The sequence below is a fragment of the Heptranchias perlo genome, chromosome 11 (genome assembly GCF_035084215.1).
Source record: "Heptranchias perlo isolate sHepPer1 chromosome 11, sHepPer1.hap1, whole genome shotgun sequence".
In the NCBI taxonomy this organism is placed as follows: domain Eukaryota; kingdom Metazoa; phylum Chordata; class Chondrichthyes; order Hexanchiformes; family Hexanchidae; genus Heptranchias; species Heptranchias perlo.
In genome coordinates, this window is record NC_090335.1 from 76,349,963 (window position 1) to 76,370,091 (window position 20,129).

Below are 20,129 nucleotides of genomic sequence, written 5' to 3' on the forward strand. Positions count from 1 at the left end.
TCCCCCAACCCCATTCCCGCCTCCCCCCGAATGAAGTCACTGCTTATTCTTGTGCTGATTAAGGGCTGGGCTCTCTGACACTAAGGGCTCGATTTTCGGACGTCCGAGCCGGCGGGTTCGTGGTGGTGGTGGGGGGGGGCTCCGAAAATCGGAGATTCCCGGGGCGGTCCGCCCGGCTCCAACCCGCCCACTTCCGGGTTCCCCCGCATGCGGGACCCCCGCCAACAATTAAAGCCGGCAGGATCCCACTTAAACCAATAAGCTCATAAGTGGCAAGTAACATTCGCGCCAGATAAGTGCCAGGCAATGACCATCTCCAATAAGAGAGAGTCTAACCACCTCCCCTTGACATTCAACGGCATTACCATCGCCGAATCCCCCACCATCAACATCCTGGGGGTCACCATTGACCAGAAACTTAACTGGACCAGCCACATAAATAATGTGGCTACGAGAGCAGGTCAGAGGCTGGGTATTCTGCAGCGAGTGACTCATCTCCTGACTCCCCAAAGCCTTTCCACCATCTACAAGGCACAAGTCAGGAGTGTGATGGAATACTCTCCACTTGCCTGATGAGTGCAGCTCCAACAACATTCAAGCTTGACACCATCCAGGACAAAGCAGCCCGCTTGATTGGTACCCCATCCACCACCCTAAACATTCATTCCCTTCACTACCGGCGCACTGTGGCTGCAGTGTGCACCATCTACAGGATGCGCTGCAGCAACTCGCCAAGGCTTCTTCAACAGCACCTCCCAAACCCGCGACCTCTACCACCTAGAAGGACAAGGGCAGCAGGCGCATGGGAACAACACCACCTGCACGGTCCCCTCCAAGTCACACACCATCCCGACTTGGAAATATATCGGCCGTTCCTTCATCGTCGCTGGGTCAAAATCCTGGAACTCCCTTCCTAACAGCACTGTGGGAGAACCGTCACCACACGGACTGCAGCGGTTCAAGAAGGCGGCTCACCACCACCTTCTCAAGGGCAATTAGGGATGGGCAATAAATGCCGGCCTCGCCCACATCCCATGAACGAATGAAAATAAAGGTCAGGTCGTTTGCAGATCTGATTTGTAGGATATTTTAGGAGGGGTGGGATTTTCAACTCAACTGAGCGTGTTTCCCCTACTGGGGGAAACACTCCCAGTTGAAATGGACGTGTTGCAGCCATCAGCCTGTGGCAGCTGCAAAGGTCCATTTGACAGGTGTGGGGGGGAGACCCTCACTCATTGCAGAGGCCATTCTGTCACTTTGGCCTCCACCACCCTCCTCCTAACAATAAAATTCACCAACTTGCACACTTACCCCAGGGTCCAGACACATGTACCTACCTTGCGGACCCCCTCAAACGTACATCTTCCGGATGGGGGGCCGCACGTGTCATGACCTCCTCGGAGGGCGAACAGCATCACCAGCCTCGCCGTCCACCTCTGACACGTGGAGCTCCACAACACAGTGCTGTGACACATCCACCTGCACAGCAGGAGGGAGGGCAATGGCAGAGAGAGATGCGTCACAGAGGGCACTACCCTCGCCACAGGGTCTACAGACCGAGGCTCAGCTTCCTGGACCTCTCTGAGCAGCAGAGTGACTCTGAGCACACGGAGGCTCAGTCACTCGACATGTAGTCGTGGACATCTGCAGCCTCCTTCATGCCAAGCTGCTCCCTGCTGGCCCGAGCACCATCTTCTTACCTGTCGCTGTCAAAGTCACCACTGCCCTCAACAACTTCTGCGCATCCTTCCAGGGTGCCACCGGGGACATCGCCAATGTCTCTCAGTCGTCTGCACAAAAGAGCCCTGCAAATACACCTACACCCACTCTGCAGTGACACAATGGGTGGCATCAGGTGTGGGTCTTCATTGTGATCCTCAGGAAAGGCATTATTGCACAAACCAGACAGGATTTTCAAAGACGTGCCAATAGTGGTGATAACAATTTTTTAATGATTTTTTGCAAAACAAAGGAAAATAAATCAAAAACATGACATTTTGTCTTACACCTTTGTGCATTCCCTTTGTGCTCACAAATCCTTCGCCTTACGTTTACAGGAACCCCTACGTGCTACCCCTGTGGCTTCAGCAGAGGTCGTGGCAGGTTGCTCTTGTCCATGCCCTGACCGATGAGATGCTTTGCGCGGACGTCCTCTGGGTTTGGGTGCCCGTGAGGGCCCCTCCAAAGACTGCTCCACCTGCACCTGCACCTGTGCAGGGGCAGACTCGGCCACCTGGAGAGGGGGGCAGCATTGCGGGTACTGGTTGAGAGGGGCAACAGGTGAGACGTGGGAGCGCTTTGAGTGGTGTCCCCACTTCCATGTCCCCTTTCACCATCATCCCTCTCGTGGCCCAAGCCCACATCACCCCTTCCACCCTGCTGGACGGCAGTTTGGAGAACTTGTGTGAGGCCTTGGAAGGCCACCTGTAAAGTATCTGTCGGCCTGTTCAAGGCGGCAGAATGTTGCTCACCCTGAATCCGAACGGCCGTTGTCAGGGCCTGAATGGACTCTTTGTTGAGCCGTGCTTGACACTCGAGGGAGGCTAGCCTTTCCTCCACCGCAGACATTCCCGCACCTACCCGCTACACTATCTCAGAGATGCCTTCATGTCCCTGCGACACTGTCTCGGAGATACCCTCCTGTACCTGTGCCACCATCCCCCTCATGCAGGAGTTGGACTCCTCCATCCTCTGCGTGATTGTGGAGAGTGCGCGTGGCACCTGTTCCAGTACCTCGGCAATGTGCTGCTGCCCCTTGATGACTCTCCTTTTCATGGCTGGTCCCCAGGGTTCAGCATCTGGGTCAAGCTGAGCAGAGCCTGGAGAAGAGTGCTCCCACCGACGCGGACTCTCCACGGCTGCCCCTGCCACCAGGGTCTGCTCGTGCTCACATGTGCGTGGTGACTCACCATGTGCAAGCCCAACTAAGTGAGGACGGGGACCCACCAAGGTGTGTGTATCTGCGTGGTGGATGGATGGCTCAGATGTGACGATGGACCCTCAGAGGCCGGCAGGTCCTCTGAGGAATTGCCCTCCACGCTCAGGGCACTCGCAGATGGCCCTGCAAGAGAACAGAAAGCAATATTAGGCATGTGGACAGATGTTGAGGTGCTGCAGATGCCAAGTGATGCTAAGATCATTCGCTATCATGAGTGCTGAGTGTTAGATTTCTGTCACCAGCCGCTTGTGCAATCCCAGCCTCGGCATCCGCCACGGACAGGCACTCCAGCGTGCGGCTGATGTCCAATGCCTGCTGCTCTGCATCCGTTAGGACCACCTGGTGTGGCGGGCCGCCTCCAGTCCGTGCCCTCTCCCGGGCTTTCTGGCATCTCTTCTATCAAGGCAAAACACAGAGAGGCGTGATTGAGTGATGGTTGCATGGTGAGCTGCTGCATGCATTGGTGTAGGTGGGGTTGAGCGTGAGGGAGATGCATGGGAGGGTGTGTGTGTGAGACATAGCCATGATATCGTATGAGGATTGGGTTGCTTGGTAGTGTTCGAATGGGGATGGGGCGGTGAGTACGTGCAGGCACGGTGAGGATGATGGTTGAGTGGATGTGAGGAGTGATGCGAGAGCATTGTGGTGGCAGTGCAGAAGGAGTTGTGTGGTGGTGGAGGTGATGTGGAAGATGGAGTGTGGGAGAATGCATAAGTATACTCACTTTGGCTGACCTGGTTAGGTCATTAAATCTCTTCCTGCACTGCACCCAGGTTCTGGACACATTGCCGCTGCTGGTGACCTCCTCGGCCACCTCCAGCCAGGCCTTCTTGGTGGTGGAGGGAGGGCACTTCCTCCCATCCGATGGGAAAAAAAATTCTCTCCTCCTCCTCCTCACCCCATCGAGCAGCACCTGGAGCGAGGAGTCAGAAAACCTTGGAGCAGCCCTGCCTCTGGCCTGCTCCATGCTCCTAAATTGGTTGTTTGCTGCAGGAGGAGCTTTGGAGGACTTCCCCTTTAAATAGGGCTCCTCCTGCTGACAGCCTGTGATGCGGGTGCGCAGTCCGCCCGCTGCGCAGGTCTAGGACAGGAAACCCGGAAGCCGAGATAAGTGCCTTCGATTAGGCTGCGATCGCGTGCAGAGCACCCCGAATTCACTGGGCGCGTTACCCACGCGCCCAGTCGACCCCCTGCTGCCAACCTGCCTCCCTCCTAAAATCGAGCCCTAACTCTTGGTAGGGGCCATGTTAGGGGGTGGGGTGGGGGGGAAGTCAGGCTGTGGGGGGGGGGTGGTGAATCAATTATCTGTGCTGCCTCTCTTACCACGGGCGAGGTGGCGGTGGCGGAGGTGGAGGGGTCCGCAGGGCCGAGGGGGCGGGGGAGGGGTCCGTAGGGCCGAGGTGGTGTGGAGGGGCTGGAGGGGCGAGTGGGTGGTGGTGGGGGGACTGCAGGATGAATGCAGTTTGTGAATGAGCTCCTGTCTGTTCCCACAGGTTATCGACCCCCGACATCCTGCCCAATATTCTCAGCAAAATAGGCAACACCCCGATGGTTCGTCTCAACAAGGTCGGCCGGGCTCACGGACTCAAGTGTGAGCTGTGTGAGTATCTGTGGGTCCGGGGGGGAGGGGGGTGGGGGAGAGCTGTGGGGTACCTGGGTAGGTTTGGGGTCTGTGAGGGGTATCTGTGGGTGTATCTGGGTGGGTGTGGGGTAAATGTGTTTATTGCTGCAGTTACATAGAATTATATAGAATGTACAGCACATTCGGCCCAACTGGTCTGTGCCAATGTTTATGCTCCACATGAGCCTCCCCCCACCCATTCCAGGGTTCTATCAGCATAACCTTCTATTCCTTTCTCCCTCATGTACTTATTGAGCTTCCCCTTAAATGCATCAATGCTATTTGCCTCAACTACTCCTTGTGGTAGCGAGCTCTCTGGGTAAAGAAGTTTATCCTGAATTCCCCATTGGATTTATTAGTGACTATCTTATATTTATGGCCCCTAGTTCTGGTCTCCCCCACAAGTGGAATGTCTACCCTATCAAACCTTTTCATTATCTTAAAGATAATCTCAGGTCACCCCCTCAGCCTTCTCTTTTCTAGTTACTTCCGTTGTCCAGCTCCTGTCCACCTGTGGGTGAATTCTGTAATAAACTGAATAGCCAGGTGGTGAAGGTTAGAACTCGGGAGCCTAGTCCTCAGTTGCTTCCAAGCCTTTATGCACAGAGCTCCACATTACACCCACACCACGCCCTCGATCAGCTCTCTTATAAATGGATACAAGAGAGTTCCCAATTGATACACACCACCTGAATACAATTAACACTAATTGACATAAATCACACGGATACAATTAATAGACTTCCTTCTCTCTTAAAACAAATTAAAGTTTATATATACATAATACAAACAAAAATTTCAAAAATCAAGAACTTTCATACTCTGTACAACTTATACTATTCACAGCATTACATTGTGAGGCGACCCTTCTCCAGAACCCCTAATAATTTCTTTGTACATGTATCTCTTTCAGTAAAACAATACGACAGTCGATGGCTTGAATCCACCCATTTAATTTTAGAGATTTCCTTTCTCTCCAGCATTTGTTTCAAGCCAGCGAGGTCAATCCGTAATCTTCCCTCACACTCACTTTTCGTAGAGTGTACATTATCCCACAATGAACGATTGTCTACATAACCTTCACTGGGTATACTATCTTCAGTACTCCCGTTGTACAGAATGTCACTCGATATTTGCCAAATAGAATCTCATATCCACTGCGTCGACAAGAGCCAGTGTTTCAGCAGCCAGAGTACTTTTAACAGCCCTTTTTATTTTCTTAGCTTCCCAAGCTAAAGGACAACATTTCCCATTCTCACCCATAAGAGACACTCTGAAACCAGCTGCACTAGATTAACCATCAGGAAGGTTAGCATGTGAAGCATCGCTTAAGATAATTAGCTTCATTTTCTTTGGGTCACCTAAGGATGGGAACGCATTTATCTATATTTAATTTTCGTAATGTTTTATTTGCCCTTAAAACATTCTCTACTGTGGGATGTTAGGATCAGATCAGCCATGATCTTATTGAATGGTGGAGCAGGCTCGAGGGGCCGATTGGCCTACACCTGCTCCTATTTCTTATGTTCTTATGTTACACTGAGACACTTAACTCCAACTCAGCAAAAGACCTGGTGATGGGATGGAACTAACTCTCTCTAAATTGGATTGTTGATTTAAAGTTATACCAGACCCACTCTGCTTAATGTCTAAACCAATATATTTAAAAGCCCCATCGGCCTGACTCCCAATTTTAAATTCTACTCTAATCTTATTAATGACGAATTTCTGAAATTCCGCAGTACCGCCCCATCAGAAATCATCAACATGCATCATGAAGATGCCTGAAAGTTTTCTGTTATGGTTCCAATTAAGATCTGATTTTAGTTGAACACAACCTATTTTCAGCAAGAACAGATCTCACCGATAAATACCCTACCCTGGAAACATCATTCAGGCCGTAGACGCATTTGTTTAGTTTCCATAGTTTTCCTTCTGCATCTGCTGCCTCTCTACGCGGTTTCAGAAACACTTCTCTCTGAAAAGTAGCGTCCTGCAGAAATGCGGCTTTTATGTCAGTTGACCTACACTCCCATGAATATGTTGCCAAAAGAGCCAAAAAGATTTTTAAGGTTACCTTTCCAGCAGTGGGAGAATCCACTCGAACATCTGGATCACCCAGTTTCTCTTCAAAACCCCAGCTACCAACCTCGGTCCCATCTGCAAGAAATTTTTCAGTACAAACCCGTCTATGCGACAAAGCTGGTTGACCCTTATCTGTTACCTCAGAATAAACTCCAAATTCTTTCCAACTTTCTAACTCCCTTTGTTTTGCCTCTCTCACTCGTTTATCCTCATGTTCATTGGCAGCCACCAAAACTTCACCATCATGAGGACTTCTGCTTCTAGTTTTGTTACATGTCTGTTCTGTGGTTTTTTGTTTCATTGTCTGACTTAGTCAAGCTACATCTTCTGCTTCCACTTCTATGTCTGTAGGGACTACTGCTGTGAGATGGCCCTCTTTCATCTCTAGTTCGCGATCGTTTTCTGACGAGAGATTCATTTCCGGACTCCCTATCACTACTTGTACTCCTCTTTCTTACTCTCCACTCTTTTACCCCATTCTGCCAGTCTATGTAACTCGCTGCATGGCCATCATCCTGAACATTCACCAATATTTAAACCTACCAGTAGCTTTGCCTGTTTGCCCCAAAATTGTTGCATCCCTTCATTCATTAGTTCCTTCTGGAACATACGTCACCTGTGCACCCACTTTGGGTAATTGTTCTGCGGATGCGATAGCTCTGTCATGTGTTTCTTGATCACTGACATTATCACTGTCCAGCCCTTGATCTCCTTCAGTCTGTACCTCAGAAACCTCATCAAGAAAATCATGAACATCTGAGGCACAAGGTGCCTCGTTTATTTCTATCAACTGCTCAGAGCCCGAGATTTTATCATTAATTCCAATTAATCGTGAGGAATGAACCTTAACAGTTTGATTGCCATGTTGGACACGTACTGCCTTACCATCACAACTTATTACCTTACCAGGGCCTTTCCATTCCCCATGACCCTCTCTTTTATAGTATACCAAATCTCCTGAATTGAACTCTGTCTCAGATGGTCTAATACGATGCCTCAGCGTTCTACAAATTTTCTCTGATACCTCTGCCTTGATAAAAACCTGTCTCCCTGCATGCATAGCATTTAAATGCTCAGAAAAAATGGCACTAATTGTAGTACCTTCTAGAGCAAGAGCATTATCACAAAGAACAGAAGGTAATTTGGGATTGTGCCCATAGACTAGTCGGTAAGGATTATATCCTCCAACCAGCTGAAGAGAATTCTTTGCATGAACTGCCCTTGCTAGGGCAGCTGACAATTTACACTCTGTTTGATCGGCCAAAATTTTATGCACCGTGCTATCAATCACAGCATGATTCCTTTCACAAAGACTATTGGTAAAAGGGCTCTCAGCTGCTGTATTCATGACAATTATATTCATATTCTCACACATATCTCTGAACTCTGTTAGCGAATTCACCTCCATCATCGGTCAAAAACTTTGCTGGTGTCCCAAGTCCAGTCCCTATCCATTTTTCCACAATTTTAACTAGAATAACCTTCTTCTCCTTACTATATATTAGTGTAGAAATACTAAATCTCATAGCCAGGTCAATAAAATGTTAGATAAAAACATTTCTGTCTGTCCCATACCTTTAGATCCATGGCAACTACCTCGTTATAGTCACGTGCTAATGGAACACTTACAATAGGACATGGGGGCGTCTGTCTCTACTTCTTACAGATTTCACAGTTCTCACTAATCTCTTCTATGAGCCTCGTATATTCCTCATCAACTACACCTGCATCTTCTAACAGGATTTTTAAATGTTGACAAGTAGGGTGAGCAAATTGTCTATGTAACTTTAAGACGATTTGATTTTTTTTCCTCTCTTATCCTTATCGCCTGATGCCATTAATACTTGTCTAACACACTGATGAGAAAAATCAGGTTTTATTAAGGGGATACAATAATGCCCTGACTCTGTAAACTGCAAATCAACCGATGACTGCCTCATCACCTTCAATATCAAGTTTCATTTTTGTCTTTTTTCATGGAAGGTTCACCCAAAAACATCGGTATCTCACTGGAGACGACGTCCGTACTTATAAAATGGCTCACTCCAGCTATCTTACATGGAATTACTACACTCTTGAGTGACCTCAAGGTGTTGTCATCTCCAAACCTAAAACATGTAGAACTTTTATATTCCTTAACCTTGTGTCGATCCTCCCTACTTAGTGAATCAAGAGAACATTTTAACCAATCTACCCCGCGTACAGTTAAAGTACATGCACTAACACCACACAATTAAAGGAATCCACGACTAATACAGTCATCACAGGATTAAAACTCCTTGTGACCAGTATAATCTGTTCATATTCATCATTATCTTCATCCTCTTCCTCAGAACTACTTTCTTCATGCGTCATTTCAAGGACTCTGCGTCTTCGCTCTGGGCAATTCGCCTGATAATGATACTTAGAATCACATCTAAAGCATCTACTGATTTTTTTTTTCCTTTGGGCATTCCTGGAATTCATTTGCCTGTTATTACTGACCCAATTTTGTCTTCTGTTGATATAACTGGATTTGCTGGACCTGCTCTCATCACCAATCTGGCTGCCTTTACTCCTTCCGTCATGTTGATGCCTGCGTCCGGTCTCTTGAAAATTGTGAAACCTTTTGTACAATTTGTTAAAGTCCCCGATATAGTCTTCCACTGAATGACCGTCTGTTTTCCGAAATCCATCAAATGCTGACCAGGCCTCATAGGCACCTAACAGGTCATCTTTCTTGTGGATTTGATTCAGAAATTTTATTAGAAAGGTATAAACCTTCAACATTATCCAAAAGATCTGCATCCATTTCAGAGAATACCTTGCTTCTGATTTTACTTCATTCAGGAAGCGACAAGGCCATGGCCATGCCCTGTTTTCTGTTTGGTAGAGTAGTAACCCATGTCCACATAGCAACCTCGTTCTTCCACTGGTCGAACGGTTCAAACTCCGAGAACATCGGAGGGAAATCGTACCCCAACGATTTAAACTGGCTTTCTGCCATTTTCCACAATGGCCATTAGGCTTTCAAGTCTTTGTTTCGTGTTGAAAAAAAAAATCGTAGTATCCAACCTCCACCTTTAGGCAAACATCCTCTGCTACCCTGTTATAAACTGGATAGCCATGTGGTGAAGGGATAGAATACTGGAGCCTGGTCTTCAGTTGCTTCCAAGCCTTTATTCACAGAGATCCACACACCACATTCTAGATAAGCTCTCATATAAATGGATACGAGAGTCCCCAATCGATACACACCACCTGAATACAATTAACGCTAATTGATATAAATCATATGGATACAATTAACAAACTCCACTAAGACCCTCTCTCCTCCTCATTCCCTGAAGGTGATGGTTCATCAGTTCTGTGACGTTGGCCCATTCTACCCACCCCCCCACCCCCCCCCCTTGCCACCAAATGGCAGGTGTCACTGGCTATTCCATCAAAAGGGGCATCACCGCAGAACCCAACCCTTTCCTGTGGCTCAGTAAATAGTGTAGATGGGAGCAGAAAGTTGCAAAGGGACATTGATAGATTAAGTGAGTGGGCAAAACTGGGGCAGATGGAGCTCGACGTAGGGAAGTGTGAGGTCATCCACTTTGGACCTAAGAAAGATAAATCAGAGTATTTTCTAAATGGCGAGAAGCTCTGAACTGTGGAGGAGAAGAGAGATTTAGGGGTCCAAGTACAGAAATCGCTAAAAGCTAGTGGACAAAAAATAATTTAAAAAGCTAATGGAATGTTGGCCTTTATCTCAAGAGGACCCTGGCTGAATCTCTATCCCAGGGCACTGAGACCAGTTGTGTTGCCTTTAACTGCAGTCCTGGCTGAAATCAGTGAATGCAGCACAGGCCAAAGTTGGAACCTGTGCTCTCCTGCTCCGTGGGGCTCAGTCGCACACCGGGCGGTGATCTCCTGCTCCGTGGGGCTCAGTCCCACACCGGGCAGTGCTCTCCTGCTCCGTGGAGCTCAGTCCCACACCGGGCGGTGCTCTGCTGCTCCGTGGAGCTCAGTCCCACACCGGGCGGTGCTCTGCTGCTCCGTGGAGCTCAGTCCCACACCGGGCGCTGCTCTCCTGCTCCGTGGGGCTCAGTCCCACACCGGGCGGTGATCTCCTGCTCCGTGGGGCTCAGTCGCACACCGGGCGGTGCTCTGCTGCTCCGTGGAGCTCAGTCCCACACCGGGCGCTGCTCTCCTGCTCCGTGGGGCTCAGTCCCACACCGGGCGGTGATCTCCTGCTCCGTGGGGCTCAGTCGCACACCGGGCGGTGCTCTGCTGCTCCGTGGAGCTCAGTCCCACACCGGGCAGTGCTCTCCTGCTCCGTGGAGCTCAGTCCCACACCGGGCGGTGCTCTGCTGCTCCGTGGAGCTCAGTCCCACACCGGGCGGTGCTCTGCTGCTCCGTGGAGCTCAGTCCCACACCGGGCGGTGCTCTCCTGCTCCGTGGAGCTCAGTCCCACACCGGGCGGTGCTCTCCTGCTCCGTGGGGCTCAGTCCCACACCGGGCGGTGCTCTCCTGCTCCGTGGGGCTCAGTCCCACACCGGGCGGTGCTCTCCTGCTCCGTGGAGCTCAGTCCCACACCGGGCGGTGCTTTCCTGCTCCGTGGGGCTCAGTCCCACACCGGGCGGTGCTCTCCTGCTCCGTGGAGCTCAGTCCCACACCGGGCGGTGCTCTCCTGCTCCGTGGAGCTCAGTCCCACACCGGGCGGTGCTCTCCTGCTCCGTGGAGCTCAGTCCCACACCGGGCGGTGCTCTCCTGCTCCGTGGAGCTCAGTCCCACACCGGGCGGTGCTTTCCTGCTCCGTGGAGCTCAGTCCCACACCGGGCGGTGCTCTCCTGCTCCGTGGAGCTCAGTCGCACACCGAGCTTCTGTCTGAAATACAAGGTTGAATCTTCCTGAGTTGACGTTTTGTTTTGTTTGTTCAGTGGCCAAGTGCGAGTATTTTAATGCTGGGGGCAGTGTGAAGGATCGAATTGCTGTGCGAATGATTGAAGATGCAGAGAAATCTGGACAACTGAAACCGGGAGACACCATCATCGAGCCGACCTCTGGGAACACAGGTAAAGGGTTGTAGGGTCAAACCCCTCGGAGCATGGGTAAAGGGTCATAGGGTCAAACCCCCGCCCTTCCCCCCGGAATGATGCACTGCCCCAGTCTTGCTTTAATTGGGGGTTGACGAGGCGCCTCTACCCCTTCCTCCACCTCCGATTTACGCGGATCCAGATTCTCCAGCGCAATTAGTGCATTTAAAATACCTGACCAGCACCCCCCCCTTTCTCCCGCCCCATGTCGGGGGTTTGAAGCCCACCTGAGGTGATCCTGCCTGTCAGATCAGCTGGTTCCGGGAGCTCAACGCTAATTCCCCGTGGTGGGGGGAGGGAGGGGGGTGGGGGCTGTGAGCAGGGGACGCTGACGGTCTCCGTGTTGGTTGCAGGGATCGGCCTCGCACTGGCTGCCGCTGTGAAAGGATATCATTGCATCATCGTCCTCCCAGAGAAGATGAGCACAGAGAAGGTAGGAACCCGTGCCCCGGGGGGGAGTCGGTGCTCGTGGGACCCGCCGTGCCCCGGGGGGAGTCGGTGCGTCCCAGGGGGGAGTCAGTGCCTGTGGGACCCGCCGTGCCCCGGGGGGGAGTCGGTGCCTGTGGGACCCGCCGTGCCCCGGGGGGGAGTCGGTGCCTGTGGGACCCGCCGTGCCCCGGGGGGGAGTCGGTGCCCGTGGGACCCGCCGTGCCCCGGGGGGGAGTCGGTGCCCGTGGGACCCGCCGTGCCCCGGGGGGGAGTCGGTGCCCATGGGACCCGCCGTGCCCCGGGGGGAGGTCGGTGCCCGTGGGACCCGCCGTGCCCCGGGGGGGAGTCGGTGCCCGTGGGACCCGCCGTGCCCCGGGGGGGAGTCGGTGCCCATGGGACCCGCCGTGCCCCGGGGGGAGGTCGGTGCCCGTGGGACCCGCCGTGCCCCGGGGGGAGTCGGTGCCTGTGGGACCCGCCGTGTCTTGGTCTCTGAATCACTCTGTGTACACCTTAGTTTCGGTGGGGTCAGTTCTCTGGTATGTGAGGGGTGCAGGTAAAGCTCTCTCGCTGGGTTTGGGGGGCGTTGGCGGTGCAGTGGTAAGAGGCCAGCTGAATAACCGAAGGCTCGTGCATTGAGGTCTCGGCAGACAGGTGATGCAGCTCAGGGACGGTGGGGGAAAGGGAAAGGGAGTGGAGGAGGATGAGGGGCAGGGGAGGGTCATGTGGGTGGGGTTCAGGGCTGTGTGTAAAGCTGAGACACCATTGGCCAATATTTAAGGAGTTCGGGCAGTTACACGAGCAAGTTTTCAGAACTCAATCCCAAAACATCAAAGTCCTGGAATTCCTCGTGTCAAAGGCTAAAGACCGTGAGCAAGTAACCAACTTCAGAAACATGGCACTGCTTCCCAGGGCTGCGGAGTGATTTCTCCCCTGGGTCTGGGCCCAAACGGGACTCTGGGAAGCGAGGGGGCTGTTTACCCTTTCCCAGAAACCTGCGTCCCTTGCTGCACCCGCCCCCCCCCTGCGCCCCTCCTCTCGTGTCTAGCTCCCCCTCTCCTATTGTGTACAGTTTTGGTCTCCTCATCTAAGGAAGGATACACTTGCCTTAGAGGCGGTGCAACAGAGGTTCCCCAGATTGATTCCTGGGATGAGAGGGTTGTCCTGTGAGGAGAGATTGAGTAGAATGGGCCGATACTCTCTGGAGTTTAGAAGAATGAAACACGTAAGGTTATGAGAGGGCATGACGGGGTAAATGCCGAGAAGCTGTTTCCCCTGGCTGCAGAGTCTTGAACAAGGGGTCATAGTCTCAGGATAAGGGGTCGGCCATTTAGGACTGAGATGAGGAGGAATTTCTTCACTCAGAGGGTGGGGAATCTTTGGAATTCTCTACCCCAGAGGGCTGTAGATGCTGAGTCGTTGAATATATTCAAGGCTGAGATGGATAGATTTTTGGATTCTAGGGGAATCAAGGGCAGGAAAGTGGAGTTGAGGTCGAAGATCAGCCATGATCTGATTGAATGGCGGAGCAGGCTTGAGGGGCCGTATGGCCTACTCCTGCTCCTATTTCTTATGTTCTCGCTGTGTCTCGCTCCCCTCCAGCCGGCCCGTTTCCTGACCTGTTGATCATTCTCTGAAGGTGGATGTCCTACGGGCTCTGGGAGCGGAGATCGTACGTACCCCAACCAGTGTCAGCTTCGACTCCCCGGAGTCTCATGTTGGTGTTGCCTGGAGACTGAAGAATGAAATCCCGAATTCCTGTATCCTGGACCAGGTGTGTTGATCTGATCGATGATCCCCTCGTCTGTACGATAGATTTTACCCAGCTGTGTTCTTAAGGGCTGATTTACACTGCAAGTTTAGTGTTGGTGCAAAAGTGATTTCAGCAAAGTCACCGACACTAAATCCAGAGACGGGTTAATCCGATTCCCTTGGAATGAGACTCCCCCGGAGAGATGGGCACCTTGTGAATCCAATGCAGGTTCAAACCTGGTTTGCAAATTTCTCCGGTATCCACTGACCCTAATGTAATGTAAACACACCTGATATGATTCAGTCGGGACTCTCTGGTTCTGATCTCCACACGTTGAAACCTTTCGCGGGGAGCTCACGCTGCCCCGTCTCCTAAACACGATGGTCTCAGCTCCAGCCAGACTGGAGCTCAGCAGTGTAACCGGGCTCCTCACTGGGCCTGTCCCCATCTCCCTGCCCAGGTCTGAGCAGCTAAACCTGCTCTTTGATCTTACATTAGAACCTGGCTGGCTCGTACCTGTTGAAAATACCGGAGATGCAGGAGGCACGTGTAATCCAGATACAGACCCCGCCCCATCCCATGCATCCTCGTCTTTGAGGATACGGGGTCGGGGGGGGGGCGGGGATGTCATCATCTGAAGCTGACCTTTGATTTCGGTATAAGTGCTGGGATTGGCTCACCAAGAACCTTCACTCCTGACCTCGCTGGACTTTCTGGGGTTAGAGGGCGTTCCCTTATTTAGATGCTGCGGGCCTGGGGGTCGCTGCGGGCCTGGGGGTTGCTGCATGAGTGTTGGCAGGCGCTGGGATTAACATTGCTTCCTCTCCCACAGTATCGCAATGCCAGCAATCCCCTGGTTCACTACGATCGGACGGCTGAAGAGATCATCAGACAGTGCGATGGTACGGTTTGTGAATGTATTGGGACTGACTTTCCGCAAAGATTCTTAGCTTCAGTATCGGACTCCCCACTTATTTTGTAGTATGCACAGTCTGATCCCAAAACCAATCCTTCGCAATCACCCAAACCCTCTAACATCTGTCCAATTCTCCATTACATTTCCCCCCACTATCTGCCCCCACTCCTTCCCTGGGGGAGGGGCGTTGGTCCACACATTCACTGCCCTCTGCATTAAGCAGTTAAATCTAAACTCATTTACATATTGTCACATTCTCCATCCAGGGCCCTGACTGTCAAAAGTGAGACCTGGGCCTGTGGTCAGACGCTGCAGGACTGACCGGGGCCTCCGATCGGTTCTGGGGGCTGTTCGTTTGGTCTGTTCCTCCTCCCTTCTTTCTCCAAAAGATTGAAATGGGGGAATTCCCATTGGGGAGCCCACTGATGGGAGGATTGGTGCTGGGGTTAAGGGGGAGTGTTGAATGATTGGTTGGAGAACCCAAATCTGACTGCTCTTTTTGATATATATTAATGACCTGGACTTGGGTATACAGGGCATAATTTCAAAGTTTGCAGATGGCACAAAACTTGGAAATGTAATAAACAGTGAGGAGGATAGTAACAGACTTCAGGAGGACATAGACAGACTGGTGAAATGGGCAGACACATGGCAGATAAAATTTAACGCAGAGAAGTGTGAAGTGATTCATTTTGGTAGGAAGAATGAGGAGAGGCAATATAAACTAAATGGTACAATCTTAAAGGGGGTGCAGGAACAGAGAGACCTGGGGGTGTAGGTATATAAATCTTTGAAGGTGGCAGGACGAGTTGAGAAGGCTATTTAAAAAAAAACATATGGGATCCTGGGCTTTATAAACAGAGGCACCGAGTACAAAAACAAGGAAGTTATGCTAAACCTTTATAAAACACTGGTTAGGCCCCAGTATTGTGGCCAGTTCTGGGCACCACACTTTAGGAAGGATGTCAAAGCCTTGGAGAGGGTGCAGAGGCGATTTACTAGAATGGTGCCAGGGATGAGGGACTTCAGTTATGTGGAGAGACTGGAGAAGCTGGGGTTGTTCTCCTTAGAACAGAGAAGGTTAAGGGGAGATTTGATACCCAAGTCCAGGTTATTAATATATATCAAAGAGCAGTGGTCCTAATACTGACCCCTGGGGAACACCGCTGTATACTTCCCTCCAGTCTAAAAAACAACTGTTCACCACTACTCTCTGCTTTCTGTCCCGTAGCCAGTTTTGTATCCACGCTGCCACTGTCCCTTTAATCCCATGGGCTTTAATTTACTAACAAGTCTATTATGTGGTACTTTATCAAATGCCTTTTGAAAGTCCATATACACAATAGCAACCACATTACCCTCATCAATCCTCTCCGTTACTTCATCAAAGAACTCAAATCAAGTTAGTCAAACATGATTTTCCTTTAACGAATCCGTGCTGACTTTCATTTATTGGCCCATTAGACTCCCCTGCTTCGGAAGGATGTCAAAGCCATGGAGAAGGTGCAGGAGAGAGTCACTGAGATGACCCCAGGAGTGAGATGCTTTAGTAATGAGGAGAGACTGAGAAGGATGTGTGTGTGTTGTGTAGAGACTGCCGATCTCACGAGCTTGGTGGTGATTCGTGAACTTGTGTGGTCACTCTTTGCGAGTCTCATTCCCTCTTTTCCTTTCCGATAGGAAAAGTGGACATGCTCGTAGCCGGTGCAGAACTGGAGGCACAATCACGGGGATTGCCAGGAAGTTGAAGGAGAAATGTCCCAACTGTCAGGTACCTCGACCGCACGGGTGCTGAGAGGGGTGGGGAAAGGTGGATTGACGGGGGGGGGGGTTTGGGGAGGGGCAGGGTTTGAGGTTGGGGTTTGAGGGGGAGGGGCAGGATTTGTTGGCGGGGTTTGGGGGAGGGGTGGGGTTTGAGGGCAAGGATTGGGGGCGGGGTTTGGGTGAGGGGGAGGGGTGAGATGAGGGGGGAGGGGTGGATTTCAGGGGGAAGGGCGGGTTTGAGGGGTAGATGTTATGTTCTGGGGGGTCCCGGTTCTGTGCCTTCACTGACCGACTCCCTTTGAATCGGAGTTGAGATGAAGGTTTCATGCCGACCTTTGGGGAAATTTAAAGTTGCTCCTGACAGACTCTCACTGTTCTCCTGCCCTTAGATTATTGGAGTGGATCCAGAAGGTTCCATCCTAGCGGAGCCTGAGCAACTCAACCATACGGAAACCAGCACGTATGAAGTGGAAGGAATTGGCTATGATTTCATCCCAACCGTTCTCGATCGATCGGTGAGTGTGTCCAGCCTGACCGGAGGCCTGAGGCCTGACGAGGGGCTTTAATCAGCGGGTTCAGGGTCTGTTTGATAAACTAGGGGCAAGTGTTAACCTTTGGCAGCCTGGGGCTGGGATGAGCCTGGTTTACACCATCTTGGGTAAGTTAACATTATTCCCTTCATCTTTGGCCTTCGATTGGAGGAAAAATTCAGCCAGGGTTCCCGCTCCTGACTCCCATTCAGTGCCCCCTGGGTTAGGGAGGTGGGGAATATTTGGGGGTGTATGGTGTGGGGGCGGGGGGGCGTGGGATATACTGGGCGACTCAGTGGAATTTGTCCCTAGGGGGCGGGGGGTGGGGTTGTTACACCGATGGGGGTTAGTGTGGGAGGGGCCGGCCATCAATGGTGGGGGGGCGTGGGTGGGAACAGAGAATAACTTGTCCTTGGTCACTTGCTTGTGATTGGGCCGTTGTTTGCGATCAGAGTGAAGTTTTTGGTTGGTGGGTATTTTGTTGAAACGTTTGAAGTTTGGGTGCAGGCCCCAGATTATCCAGACTGTCCTGGGGCGGGGTTTGTGCTGCGGGCGATCGACGTTCTGCTCCAGGTTTGGGAGTCAGGGTCTGATGGCCTTTAATCTCCGCAGGTTGTGGATCAATGTACAAGAGCAATGACGAAAACTCATTCACGATCGCCCGGCAACTGATTCGGGACGAGGGGCTCCTCTGTGGTGAGAATGTATAAACTGGTCGGTCTTGAGCTGGGGTGGGGGGCGGTGGGGGAAGAGAGGGGCTGAGGGAACTGGGGGGGGGGGGGGTGCTGGAGAGGGGCACAGGGATCTTGGGCGGGGGAAAAAGGGAAGACAGGGAGGGACCGGGGTTGGGGGGTGGGCGAGCGAGAGAGGGACCTGGGGGGAGGAACTGGGGTGGGCAAACTGTGGGGGGGGGGGAAGGGGGAGAAAGAGAGGGGCATGGAGGGGGAGGAGGAGAGGGACCGGAGGAGGGGGGAGATGAGGGGCAGTTGGACCTGGGGGGGGGAGGTGAGGGGGGAGGTGCAGGGTGTGGCGTGTTGGGGGAGAGGGGCAGTGAGACGGGGCTGATCGATTGGTCGTGATTGATTGGCCAGGTGGTAGCTCAGGGAGTGCTGTCTCTGTTGCTCTGAAGGCTGCCCGGAAACTGAAGGAAGATCAGCGCTGTGTGGTGATCCTCCCCGATTCCATCCGCAACTACATGTAAGTGACTCCTCCCCCCCACCACCCCGCGAGTACCCCCTCCCCCCCGCGGGTACCCCCTTCTCCCTCTCTCCCCCCCCGCGAGTACCCCCTCCTCCCTCTCTTCCCCCTGCGAGTACCTCCTCCTCCCTCTCTCCCCCCCGCGAGTACCCCCTCCTCCCTCTCTTCCCCTGCGAGTACCCCCTCCTCCCTCTCTTCCCTGCGAGTACCCCCTCCTCCCTCTCCCCCCCCCCCCACCGCGAGTACCTCCTCCTCCCTCTCCCCCCCCCCCCATGCGAGTACCCCCTCCTCCTCTCTCCCCCCTGCGAGTACCCCCTCCTCCCTCTCCCTCCTGCGAGTACCCCCTCCTCCCTCTCCCTCCTGCGAGTACCCCCTCCTCCCTCTCTCCCCCCTGCGAGTACCCCCTCCTCCCTCTCCCTCCTGCGAGTACCCCCTCCTCCCTCTCTCCCCCCTGCGAGTACCCCCTCCTCCCTCTCTCCCCCTGCGAGTACCCCCTCCTCCCTCTCTCCCCACTGCGAGTACCCCCTCCTCCCTCTCTCTTCCACCCCCCGAGAAACCCCTCCTCCCTCTCTCTTTCCCCCGCACGAGTATCCCCTCCTCCCCCCGTGAGAAACCCCTTGTCCCTCTCTCTTCGCCCCCCGCGAGTACCCCCCTCCTTCCTCTCCCCCCCCCACCCCCCGCGAGTACCCCCTCCTCCCTCTCTCTCCCCACCCTGTGAGTACCCCCTCCCTCTCCCCCCCTGCGAGTACCCCCCTCCCTCTAACCCCCTGTGAGTACCCCCTCCCTCTAACCCCCTGTGAGTACCCCCTACTCCCTCTCCCCCCCTGCGATTACCCCCTACTCCCTCTCCCCCCCTGCGAGTACCCCCTCCCTCTCCCCCCTGCGAGTACCCCCCTCCCTCTAACCCCTGCGAGTACCCCCCCCCTCCCTCTCCCCCCGTGCGAGTACGCCCCTCCCTCTAACCCCCTGCAAGTACCCCCCCCTCCCTCTCCCCCCGTGCGAGTACGCCCCTCCCTCTAACCCCCTGCGAGTACCCCCTACTCCCTCTCCCCCCCCTGCGAGTACCCCCTACTCCCTCTCCATGCGAGTACCCCCTTCTCCTCTCCCTGCCCTGCGAGTACCCCCTCCTCTCTCTCCCCCGCCCTGTGAGTACCCCCCTCCTCCCTCTTCCTCTCCCCCCCTGCGCGAGTACCCCCTTCTCCTGGTTCAGTTACATGCGAGCCTGTTCCTTTGTTTTTTCAGGACCAAGTTTCTCAGTGACAACTGGATGATGCAGAAAGGTTTCCTCCCGTGCCCTCCTGTCTCCAGCAAGAAGCCCTGGTAAGAATGGTGTCCTCTCCCCGGGGCGCGGGTCCCACGGGCGCCGACTCTCCCCGGGGCGCGGGTCGCACGGGCGCCGACTCTCCCCCGGGGCGCGGGTCCCACGGGCGTCGACTCTCCCCGGGGCGCGGGTCCCACGGGCGCCGACTCTCCCCGGGACGCGGGTCCCACGGGCGCCGACTCTCCCCGGGGCGCGACTCTCCCCCGGGGCGCGGGTCCCACGGGCGCCGACTCTCCCCCCGGGGCACGGGTCACACGGGCGCCGACTCTCCCCGGGGCGCGGGTGCGGGTCCCACGGGCGCCGACTCTCCCCTGGGCGCGGGTCCCACGGGCGCCGACTCTCCCCTGGGCGCGGGTCCCACGGGCGCCGACTCTCCCTCGGGCGCGGGTCCACGGGCGCCGACTCTCCCTCGGGCGCGGGTGTAATCTGATGTTTGTGTCAATCCCAGGTGGTGGAACATGCGGGTTCAGGAGCTGACTGTCTTGCCTCCTCTCACTCTGCTGCCGTCTGTCACA

The 20,129-nt window shown here is 53.5% G+C and overlaps 1 protein-coding gene across 1 annotated transcript in view; it reads left to right on the forward strand.

The window, feature by feature from the left end:
- Window positions 1-4,419: 4,419 nt before the first annotated feature.
- The window catches only part of LOC137327029 (cystathionine beta-synthase-like protein), an 18,757-nt gene continuing 3,047 nt past the window's right edge, over window positions 4,420-20,129 (forward strand). Inside the window, 12 exon segments of the mRNA XM_067992409.1 lie at window positions 4,420-4,538; window positions 11,552-11,686; window positions 12,061-12,140; window positions 13,773-13,907; window positions 14,719-14,788; window positions 16,483-16,509; window positions 16,512-16,573; window positions 16,956-17,085; window positions 17,709-17,792; window positions 18,188-18,293; window positions 19,536-19,613; window positions 20,063-20,123. Coding sequence (XP_067848510.1) covers window positions 4,487-4,538; window positions 11,552-11,686; window positions 12,061-12,140; window positions 13,773-13,907; window positions 14,719-14,788; window positions 16,483-16,509; window positions 16,512-16,573; window positions 16,956-17,085; window positions 17,709-17,792; window positions 18,188-18,293; window positions 19,536-19,613; window positions 20,063-20,123 — 1,020 coding nt within the window. The 5' untranslated portion in view covers window positions 4,420-4,486.